This window comes from Aethalodelphis obliquidens, unplaced genomic scaffold, assembly GCF_003676395.1.
Source record: "Aethalodelphis obliquidens isolate GAN/ISIS:26980383/991018 unplaced genomic scaffold, ASM367639v1 scaffold31, whole genome shotgun sequence".
NCBI lineage: Eukaryota > Metazoa > Chordata > Mammalia > Artiodactyla > Delphinidae > Aethalodelphis > Aethalodelphis obliquidens.
This window is the reverse complement of record NW_020837975.1, coordinates 20,574,400-20,586,411: the sequence shown is the minus strand read 5'-3', so window position 1 is coordinate 20,586,411 and position 12,012 is coordinate 20,574,400. Positions and strand designations below refer to the sequence as shown.

Genomic DNA, 12,012 nt, shown 5'->3' with positions numbered 1-12,012 from the left:
TGATAAGAAGACTATCAATGGGTAGAGGAGAAAACTGGAGCCTGGAAATGAGATTGGGGCCAGTCTTATTTTTAAGAAGTTGATAGAGGAGGACCTGGCACAGGTGATTGAGAAACAGAGACGCAAGAGGTGATTCTGTGCTGGGAGAAAGAATGGAGAACACGAGGGACTTGAAAGAATGCCAGGATGGCTGACAAAGAGAACAGACCAAGCCATGATGATAGGATTCCAAGGGGTAGTTACGGGTCAGGGCCATATTCATTGGTGATGGCAAGAATTTTTGTGTTTGGCCTCCTGAACATTGTGCAGCTGTTTTAGGTTTCTAAGGGGATAGTATGGGTAGGAGGTAGCACCAATAATCACATTTTTATATCTTAAAAAAAATATTTCTAGCTATAATGCAGACTATAAGAGGAGTCAAAAATGGATCTAGGGATATCACTTAGGAGGTGCAAGCAAGAGATAGTGTAACTTGTGGTTAGGAGCTGAAGTGGCAATGGAGAGCAGTGGGCAGATGTATAGACAGGACATACAATCTCTTGGATGAATCGGGCGTGAGGTGCTTTCTTGGTTCTGGTTTACGTAGACGGATGGTGGCACCATTCACTAGAGGAGGACTAAACTTTTGAGGAAATGATTATGAGCTCAGATTTGGTCATGCTGAGTTTGAAGTGCTTTTCTGATCCCCAAAAGGATTTGTGAGGGAGGCATTTCCAACAGGGATCAATAAGAATCTTTCATCATTATCAGGTTAGCAAGTTGGAATTTGGCAGGAGCCATATGAATGGATTTTTCTTATAAGAATGTGTTAAAAACCTCATTCAGAATCTGAGCTACAGGCTATTTTGAAAGAAACTCAATTTTATTAATTAAAATTAGCGATAGTAATTAACTAGCTGCCACTTACTGAGTTCTTATAATGTGGGCTCACTCTGTGTCAGGCATCTACCAAGCATTTTATATACACGATCTCACTTAAATCTCTGAGTGCTATAAGTTAGGTATTATTATCTTCATTTTACAGATATAAAAACTGAGGCTGGAGAAGGTAAGTAAAATTTCCAAGGTCATAAAGCTAGAATTCCTGAGGCTGAATTTTTACCACAGTTGGTCTGATTCCATTGTTTGTGTTCTACATACTGCAAATATTAAAAACAAAATCATATTAAAAACAAAATTATTTAGTATCAGTCCTGATGAGGAGTACTTTAATGAGTTTATATGAATGATATGTAATTATCACAGTGTATTTATTTTATGGATAATTTCTTTTTTTAACCTTTTAAAAATTTGTAACATAATTTAAGACTCACAAGAAGTTGCAAAAATAGTACAGAGTTCCCATGTACCCTTGACTTGGCACTCCCTGGTGGTATCTTACATAACCATAGACTTTATCAAATCCAGCAAGTTGATATTAGTACAGTATTAACCGAACTACAGACCTTATTCAAACTGTTTCTTTAAACATTGATCTACAATCTTTCTTCCATCAAAAGCCAGTTTAGTAAGTCTTTCTAATATACTGTTATGGGGACAGATTTTACTTGGACCCCTTTATGAACTTTCACCAAGAATTCTTTCTACCAGAATTGTAGATCTGAATTTATTTGTATATAATGTATTTATTTTATGAAGGATGTTACAGTGAAATCTTCAGAGGAAAATTTTCATTCTATAAACTTAGACTTTATAAACTTTAACTTTATAAACTTAGGCTCATTTCCTACACTACCAACCAACGTAAGCTTAGCCAGGTATTTGAAAAAAAATTAAGTTTCTTTTGTTACATATTATTATATCAATTTCTCTCTAAATTAAATTACTCCTTGCTGTTGCTTGCTTCAGTTGACTTTTGGGGAGACTGATGAATAAAAATGTTGGATTTTTGGATTACAGATAAGTCCAAGGAGGTTATACCTAGATTAAAAGAAATTCATTTTTTTATCCATTACAAGTATGTATGTATCCATTAAGTATATTTTACTGTGGGTCTCTTTAGGGAGACCATGTGCTCTTTGAAGTTAAGTGGTTACTTGATGAATCCTATGATAAAGTTTTCAGATTTTATCCTGGTCTGGGAAGATTTTAAATAAGACATGGTCCAATTTATGTTTGAATCTGATTTATGCTGTATGGACAGTTGACTGTCGGGAGGACAAAGGTGGAAGCAGAGAGATTAACTGTTAAAACATTGCAATATGTGTCTTTTTGAATTGTGGTTTTCTCTGGGTATATGCCCAGTAGTGGGATTGCTGGGTCATATGGTAGTTCTATTTGTAGTTTTTTAAGGAACCTCCATACTGTTCTCCATAGTGGCTATATCAATTTACATTCCCACCAACAGTGCAAGAGGGTTCCCTTTACTCCACACCCTCTCCAGCAGTTGTTGTTTTTAGATTTTCTGATCATGCCCATTCTAACCTGTGTGAGCTGATACCTCATTGTAGTTTTGATTTGGATTTCTCTAATAATTAGTGATGTTGAGCAGCTTTTCATGTGCTTCTTGGCCATCTGTATGTCTTCTTTGGAGAAATGTCTATTTAGGTCTTCTGCCCATTTTTTGATTGGGTTGTTTGTTTTTTTAATATTGAGCTGCATGAGCTGTTTATATATTTTGGAGATTAATCCTTTGTCCATTGATTCATTTGCAAATATTTTCTCCCAATCTGAGGGTTGTCTTTTCATCTTGTTTATAGTTTCCTTTGCTGTGCAAAAGCTTTGAAGTTTCATTAGGTCCCATTTGTTTATTTTTGTTTTTATTTCCATTGCTCTAGGAGGTGGGTCAAAAAAGATCTTGCTGTGATTTATGTCAGAGTGCTCTTCCTATGTTTTCCTTTAAGTATTTTATAGTGTCTGGTCTTACATTTATGTCTTTAATCCATTTTGAGTTTATTTTTGTGTATGGTGTTAGGGAGTGTTCTAATTTCATTCTTCTACATGTAGCTGTCCAGTTTTCCCAGTACCACTTATTGAAGAGACTGTCTTTTCTCCATTGTATATCCTTGCCTCCTTTGTCATAGATTAGTTGACCATAGGTGCATGGGTTTAGCTCTGGGCTTTCTGTCCTGTTCCATTGATCTATATTTCTGTTTTTGTGCCAGTACCATATCATCTTGATTACTGAAGCTTTGCCAATGTTCATTGCAGCACTATTTACAATAACCAGGTCATGGAAGCAACCTAAATGCCTATCAACAGACAAATGGATAAAGAAGATGTAGTACATATATACAGTGGAATATTACTCAGCCATTAAAAGGAACAAAATTGGGTCATTTGTAGAGATGTGGATGGACTTAGAGACTGTCATACAGAGTGAAGTAAGTCAGAAGGAGAAAAACAAATATAGTAGATTAACGCATATATGTGGAATCTAGAAAAATGGTACAGATGGAACCAGTTTGCAAGGCAGAAACAGAGACACAGATGTAGAGAACAAATGTATGGACACCAAGGGTGGAAAGCAAGAGGGGATGAATTGGGAGATTGGGATTGACATATATACACTAATATCTATAAAACAGATAACTAATAAGAACCTGCTATATAAAAAATAAATAAATTAAATTAAATTAAAAAAAACCATTGCAATAACATTGCAGTATTTCAGGTAGACACATGCTGATGGCTTAGATTGGGGTAGGATGATGGAAGAGGAAAGAAGTGGTTAAATAGATGTTGAAGAAGAGCCAACATGATTTGCTGGTGGGCTGGGCAAAAGGGAAGAGTTCAAAGGTCACTGACTTGAACAACTGGGTGAAGAGTGATATAATTTAGTGAGATATAATTTAGTGAGAAGAGGACAACAGGGAAAAGAGTAGGCTTATAGGGAACCTTTCTCAAAGGCTCTCATTCTTTTCTTATCTCTTTTACTTTTTTTTTTTTTTTTGTGGTACGTGGGCCTCTCACTGTTGTGGCCTCTCCCGTTGCGGAGCACAGGCTCCAGACGCGCAGGCTCAGCGGCCATGGCTCACGGGCCCAGCCGCTCCACGGCATGTGGGATCTTCCTGGACTGGGGCACAAACCCGTGTCCCCTGCATCGGCAGGTGGACTCTCAACCACTGTGCCACCAGGGAAGCCCTCTCATTTACTTTTTAAAGAAAGTGCGTAAAGCCTTGGCCGGCCTCTTTGTCCTGGTATTTTTCTGTTTCTTAAGTGGTTTATTAACTTATTCTGTTATTTATAAGAAAATAACTCTGACCTGAAGAACAAATCATTTCTTGTCTCAACTTTTTCCAGGTCCTAGGCTTTTAATTCTAAGGTTATCATTGATGATATCTATTTTATTATCTACCATATCCAATCAATGATGGTATTCTACAGATATACTTTGGGTTTTTTCCTGTTCTTTTTCATTATAGTTTATTACAAGATATTGAATGTAGTTCCCTGTGCTATACAGTAAATCCTTGTTGTTTATTTTATATATGGTAGTATGCATCTGTTAATCCCATGTTGCCAATTTATCCCACCCCCCTTCCCCTTTGGTAACCATAAGTTTGTTTTATATGTCTGTTTCTCTTTTGTAAATAAGTTCATTTGTATTATCTTTTAGATTTCACATATAAGTGATATCATATAATATTTGTCTTTCTCTAACTTCACTTAGTATGATAATCTCTAGGCCCATCCATGTTGCTGCAAATGGCATTATTTCATTATTTTTTTATGGCTGAGTAATAGTCCATTGTGTATACATACCACACCTTCTTTATCCATTCATCTGTCAGTGAACACTTGGGTTGTTTCCATGTCTTGGCTATTGCGAACAGTGCTGCTATGAACATTGGGGTGCGTGTATCTTTTCAAATTAGAACTTTTGTCTTTTCTGGATATATGCCTGGGAGTGGGATTGCTGGGTCATATGGTAACTCTATTTTTAGTTTTTAAGGAACCTCCGTGCTATTTTCCGCAGTGGCTGCTCTATGGATACATTTGTTTGGAATATTTCTTGTTTGTCTGCTTTCTGCTACGTTCTCACTTTGGCGCTTCCACGTGGTTTTCTATAACAGCTTCTGTACTGGCTTACTAAATATTTGATATATGCAATTAGAGGGTCAAAAGTACCCTTGCATCTCCTCTTTACCTTTACACTTCCTACTGATCCTTAAAGATTCCATCACATCTTGTACAAGGCATTCAATCTCCCCTCCAGCACACAATGATTTTCCCACTGTCTGAATCACTATTCCATGTGATTTTCTGATTTATAATTTTAATTTAAATACGCTTCTTAGTGATTGATACTGAACTGCTTCAGGTATGTATTTCCTGTTCTTCCAAGCAGCTTCTATAGGAGAGGAAAATATTGGTGTTTTTTATTGATTTGGTATATTACTTAGCATCTAGTACACAACAGAACATAAAGAAGAGTTCCAATAAATGCCTGCTACGCTGGATTGATGTATCTTTTCTGGAAATCAGAGCTTGTTGAGCCTGTTGACTCAATGGCATCTTGTCTAATAAATTAGAACCTTGAATTTAATTTCAAAAACTACTCTCATTTTTTGGCTCATTATTCAAACCTCATTATTATACTATAAAAATTTAGTTCAAATGTTAGAACGTAGAGCTGGTGGCCTTATTCATTTATTAGCAGGAATTCAGGATCACTTTTGTAGTCTCCAAAAGAAGATGATTCCTTCTGGTCCAATGAACTAGTGGGTGCTAATCTCAGATTGCCTATTGTCTCCATGCTAGGAAAAGACATGTGAGTTAGGAAGGGAGGAGAGCAATAGATTTCTACAATGAAAATGAGCTTGGACTTTTAGTGCAGGCAGGTTAAAATACTTCTAATTATGCAATTAACTAAATGTGTAATTTTGGGTAAAGTATTCTCTCTGAGTCTCAGTTTCTTTTTCTATAATATGAGAATAATAATGCCTGGTTAATAGAGTAGTTATAAGGATTAAGTAAATTAATGTGGATAAAGAACTTAGCCCGGTTTCTGGCTCCAAGTCAGCCTCACGACGTGGTAGTTATCGTAGTTATTGTATTGTATTGTAAGAATCCTGATTCTTTCAGTCAAAAGTAAAAGTAAAAGCCACCCTTCTTCATCACTTGGGAGATTGCATCAGGCCCTCCGTCCACCTCTCCTGTTTCTATATTTCAACCTCATTTAGTTCTGCTGAAGAGGTTTCCACGTTCTATAGGGTGCACGTGAACCCAGAGCTGTCGGCTCTTCCCAGCTTTACCACCAGGGAGGACATTTCTCTTTCCCCTTAGTTTCAATTCAAAAGTCCAGGTGACTGCAGTTGATAACACTGTACTGTGTAATTTGCTAAGAGAGTAGAACTTAAGTGTTCTCACCCAACAAAAGAAAGGGGTGAATATGTGAGGTGACAGATGTATTAATTCGTTCAATGGGGGAAATCCTTTCACAATGGGTACGTATATCAAATCATCATATTCTACACTTTAAATATCTTACAATTTTAGTTTTCGATTATACCTCATAAAGCTGGAAAAGGGGAAGGATTTTGATCAACAAAGACAGGTTGGATCCCTTGCTCACCCTTTGGTAAAAGGCTTGTGAGACTGCAATTCTCAGATCTCACTAGGACCACTTAGTGTGGTGGGTGAGGAGAGCGGTTCTCAGAAGAGATGTGGTGGATTTCCTGGAACAAAGGAGAAAGGAGGTCAGGTAGACAAACAATTGACACCTACGACAGCTATTCTTGTTGTCACCGTCAGCATCATTACAGGATTCGATTTCTTAAACACCTCACATAGTCCAGTGTGGTCTGAGAGTGTCAGAAGATTTCAACGACAGTTGACAAAAGAAAGTTTAAACTGGAGTTTAAAAAAAAAAAAAGCCTCAGTATTACTAGAGTTCAGAAGTCTATGGCCACTCTTATTCCTTGGAGGAAAACATTTTGGCATCTGGACACTCTGAGACTGTGGTCAAGTGCAGCTATTATCATTAAGACCTCCCCAAAGTTCAGTTAAATTCATTTAAGTTATAGGTGTTTCTATATGAATGGTTTATACACAGTGGTAAAAACTTTTAAATCAAATTTGGAAGTATATTTCTTTTCATTCTTTGTAATTATGTTCTTTTGACCAAAAGTATTATATTTTCCCTATACTAGGTAAAATTTAATGCCAGAATAATGGAAACTGCTGATATTTTCTTTATACTTTTCAAAAGTTATCTTTCAGGAGACTTCTTCAGTGATTATTGTTTCCTCTCTCTTCTCATATGGTTTCTATTTAGGTCCAGTTATGTTGCAAACAACTCTTAATTTTTTTGTTTATTTATTAGTTTTGGTGTGTTTTGCTGAGAACAACGAGCAGGTCTCTCCTCTTCCCTGTAGCTATAGGATTCTTATTAGTATTAATCAGATACATGAAATAGAGCTGGGATTCAAATCCTTAAGCTGGGATTCAAATCCTTAAGCTAGGATTTTTTTTTTTTCTTTTTGCGGTACACAGGCCTCTCACTGTTCTGGCGTCTCCCGTTGCGGAGCACAGGCTCCGGACGCGCAGGTTCAGCGGCTCACAGGCCCAGCTGCTCCGCGGCATGTGGGATCTCCCCGGACCGGGGCACGAACCCGTGTCCCCTGCATCGGCAGGCGGACTCCCAACCACTGCGCCACCAGGGAAACCCAAGCTAGGATTTCTTGAAACGGTTGAAGGGCAACCATAAGAGTCAACGACTGCAAATAGGAAGAGTGGATATTGGAATTTAAGGAATACTGAATACTGATACTTGAGTAGCAAAACTTTTTAGTCTATTGATATGAGGATCAAAATTTTCTCAAGTTACCACTGTTGCTGTGTGGACATAGGGTCATGCTCCCTTGCCATCTGTGTATGTCCTTATGAGATATAGAATCTCAAGGCTTCAGGAGTATAGAGGAGAGAGAAATGTTTATGAATCTGTAAAGTTTGGGAAGTCTTCATGAAAAAGGTTGACTTAAGTTCATTTATGTTTTTAATATAAAGTTTGGGATAATAATTTCAATAATTCCTTTTTCTCTTTTCTAGGATATAATAGCAAATCAGCAAATCCTGTCTTACAAAGACTCTAAATTCTTTAATTAAAATTGCAACCATCCACAATTGTCTTTTTTTCTCTCTTTTTTACTCTCTCTTATTCTCTGTCTAACCTCAGGCACACAGATTTAAATTAATTACAATCTTTGGTTCATAACAGATTCATATCATTGGCCCAAGAATGACCCCCTTTAATTTCTTTCTTTCTTTTTTGGTGTTAATATTATGTACAAAACATCTGTGAATTCCCCACTCACACAATAGACTCTTTAAGGGTGTCTGCTAGTCAAAATCTAAGTTGTCATTTTTTAACACAAAGGCCATATGTTTTATTTACCATTATGTCTCTAGCACCTACGATAGTGTCTGGTGCATACTGTTGCTTAGAGCGGACAATATATATTGCTCGGTTGAATGGCCTTCACGTGGACCTGCTGCCTGGATGAACCTTTACTGGTAGAGGAGACTCTATTGTCAACACTTGCTAAAGTGTGGACATTAGCAAAAGAGGCAGGCCATTAATATAAACGTACGCTATTGAAGTTGGTAATGGCTGTAAATGGAGAATAAAGCAAATATATTCACTGGAAAAGCTAGGCAGCAGGGAACGATTGAACAAAAACTTTATTAAATGTGAGTTAAAAAAACAAAAGTGAACAAAAGCCTTATTACATATTGTGATGAAAGCACAATGCTTGGAACTTAGCACCCTCAGGGAATACATACCTTTGTCCCCGCAATAACAGAGAGATGGGGAAGGGAAGCTCAGAATATCGTCACTTTTCAAATGAAGATATGAAACTCAAAAGAGTTACGTGACCTCTCAAGGTCACACAGCTACTAAGTGGAACCTCTAGGATTCACACTGGTGCTGCTTGACCGCGAAGGTATGAGCCTTAATGCATGATGATTAATTGTCTGAAAATGGTATTAGAGGTCTTCAGAAAATTTGAGAAAAGATCCCTTCTGAAATACCTTTATTATTCAAACTGTTTCCCAATTGAGGAAGACGATTTCCATTTTAGGAAACCATATGTAGACGGCATATACTAAACTCTGGAACTTTTACCCTTTCTTGTTGCTTTGTCTGGTACTTCATGGCCACAGAATATCTTTGTTAACCCTGTATTGTGTACATATCAGCCAGAAGATGAACTCCATTGGCATTAATTTTTTTGCAAAGACCTTTTTTCTCTGTCTTGACTTGATATTTCTACTTTACTCTCCCTGGTGGGAATTGTTGTCTGCAGTGGATTTCCTCTTCTCCCTGGAGTTTAGTAGGTCATCTGTGTTGTACTGCCAGTGTACCTGATTCCATCTTTATGCTGTTACAGAATTATAGTAGAGAACACAGTGGATTGGCGACCCCAAGACAAGATTGTCCTTAGTTCCTCTTCATATGAACCTCACGAAGCAGAGGTCCTCACTGTGAAAGAAGTCAGGGGCCACCATGTTAGCATCCATGAACGGCTCAGACACCGGCACGTCGGTAAGGCTTTGGTTTGTTAGTTAAGGGAAGTGAATGAGCCAAGAAAAACGTGTTCAGCAACCTGCCTTGGGACCTTGGATCTGATCGGCGTTCAGAGGGGATGGATAATATTTTACTGCTGCCCTAGGCTCATCCTTAGAAGGCTTTATCTCCATCCCTTCATTAATTTTATTGCCTAATTAGAAAAAATCTTTGATGTGAGGGAATTTTTAAACTTTTTATTTATAATGGCAAGCCTAGAAGCAAGCAGAAGGGTTAAGAACCTTGTTCAAGGTCACCGGGTATTTTCATGGCTGAGCCAGAATAAATCTCATGGGAGATGAGTTTCCAGTTCATTTCCTGGCATACTGAATCACACAGCCACTTAGAATGTGGTAGTCATTGTAAATAATGACTCCTTTTTCCATACTTAGGAATGTGTCCTTCCTGACATGAAGTTCATTGTATCAATTGACTACTACTACTGCCCCAAAATATAAATAAATAAATAAAAACCAAATACCTTTTTCTTGAAAAAAAAAGTACTGAATATTTTAATACAGTATACACACTTAAAATATATTGCATTATAAATAATAAATAACCATATTTCCCGCTTCAGCCTAATAAATAAACTTAACCCAGGAAATATAGCTAATAAATAAAAAACACGGACATAAAGGGATTAGGGGATATCTTTCTTGTCTCTGATATGTGAGAGGGAAATACATGCTTTCAGCAGGACTGTATCTAAAGCTATTTCTAAATCATGGTTTTAAGGATGATTTTGTTTCTAAAGAGTGGCGGGGAAAAGAGACATCGTTAGCAATCCTTGCCTATAATACACAACGTACAATGCAAAGTGGGGTGGGCAGTGGAACAAACCAGCAAGACTGGGGAGGCTCTTTCTGGGAGTGACGAGTTCCAGACCCGCCAGGAGAGGGCGTTGCCGCTGCTGCTTCAGTCCTATCACTGCCTCAGTGGATCTGCGATTCCTCACTCTCTCAAAGAGGTTCAGGAACAATGCACAACCAAAGGCGGGAATCTCACACTGAGGAATTGAAGGAAGGAGGCCGGGGACCCCACTAATTGAACCGGTCTTCCCTGACATCCCTGTCCCGCTACCCATAGTGATTGAGGACAAATGAATTCTTGCTCAAACACGCTCACTCTGATCCCAATGAGAGACCAGTGAACGGGCTTTTCATTTCTCAGCCGACGTTTGTGGAGGACGCCCGAGGAAAAGCAGACCTTAATGTTGGGAGGACTTCCGCGGGGAAAGGAGTGTTTTCATTTGTCAGGTTCGCTGGGTCCCCAGCTGGCGATCTCCGAAATAGGTTTTAAAAATTTTTTCCTTTCCCGACTCCCGTTGCCCCAGGAAGTGTCCACGTCATGGAGGATGGCCGACACATTCGTTTGGCTTCAGAGGTTGGACTTCTGACCCGAAACATACAAATCCAGGGTGATACATCATGCGGGGGGAGACTACTTGTGGGGTCCTTCAGGAAGTCCAGCGTGGAAGAATTTTCAGGTAACTGAAATTTTAAGTTACTAAGCACTACCAATTGGAGGCTATGCATCTGGGACACTCAGAAATTCCAACGGTGGGAATTTTCATTTATAAAACAAAATATTTGAAATAGATGCTTCTCTGTGCTCTGAGAAGCTATGCGTTTTCAGTACTAATCTGTGCTTAATTATCAGTGTGATGTTAAAATAATATACTAGTTATCAGCACACAGGCACATTTTTACCTCAAAAAAAAAAAAAAACTTCAGCAGATGTGAAATTTCCTCTGCTTTGAAATTATAGATGATTTAATGACCAATTGAATTTTATCTCTTTCCTGTATTTCTATTACTCTTTCCCAGTAGCATGGTCTATTTGATGGCAGGCCTCATCTCATGCTATAAATTAATAGTGTAAATTTAAATAAGAATGATTTCCATATTCTAGACTGCTTTAGGGATCAGTTAAATTTCTCTCATTTCTTTCAAGCTTTAGCTCTTCTGGAATGCTGCAAAGTTATTTGATTAGTACCTTTTTCTTAAACTTAGGTTCCTTAAAATTGATTCCCAAGTTGTTTCCTAGTCAAATAAAGCCCCATCTCAGAAAGTCACTGCGTACACGAATGTAATAAAGGCTCTGAGAAAGCCTGGAGCAAAGGATCTAACGGTTTCCCAAGTATATTGAGCACGGAACACTTTTTGTGGGTATATCTGCTTTACCAGTATAGTAAAGAGCAATGTTTGAATCTTAAAACAAAAGTTCGAGGGCTTCCCTGGTGGCGCAGTGGTTGAGGGTCCGCCTGCCAATGCAGGGGACGCGGGTTCGTGCCCCGGTCCGGGAAGATCCTACATGCCGCGGAGCAGCTGGGCCCGTGGGCCATGGCCGCTGAGCCTGTGCGTCCGAAGTTCGCGATTTCTGGTTCCTAGAACAAGCTCTCTCTCCATAAGCTCCAGCTCCGTCAGTTCTCAACAGAAGTGATTTTGCTCTTCCCTCCTGGCCAAAGGACATTTGACAATATCTGGAGCCATTTTTGC

At 38.4% G+C, this 12,012-nt stretch overlaps 1 protein-coding gene across 1 annotated transcript in view; it reads left to right on the top strand.

Moving 5' to 3' along the window:
- Positions 1–12,012, top strand: part of PKHD1 (PKHD1 ciliary IPT domain containing fibrocystin/polyductin) — a 404,235-nt gene that overhangs the window by 285,713 nt on the left and 106,510 nt on the right. Inside the window, exons 55-56 of the mRNA XM_027126840.1 lie at positions 9,336–9,490; positions 10,848–11,000. Coding sequence (XP_026982641.1) covers positions 9,336–9,490; positions 10,848–11,000 — 308 coding nt within the window. The remainder of the gene's footprint in view (positions 1–9,335; positions 9,491–10,847; positions 11,001–12,012) is intronic.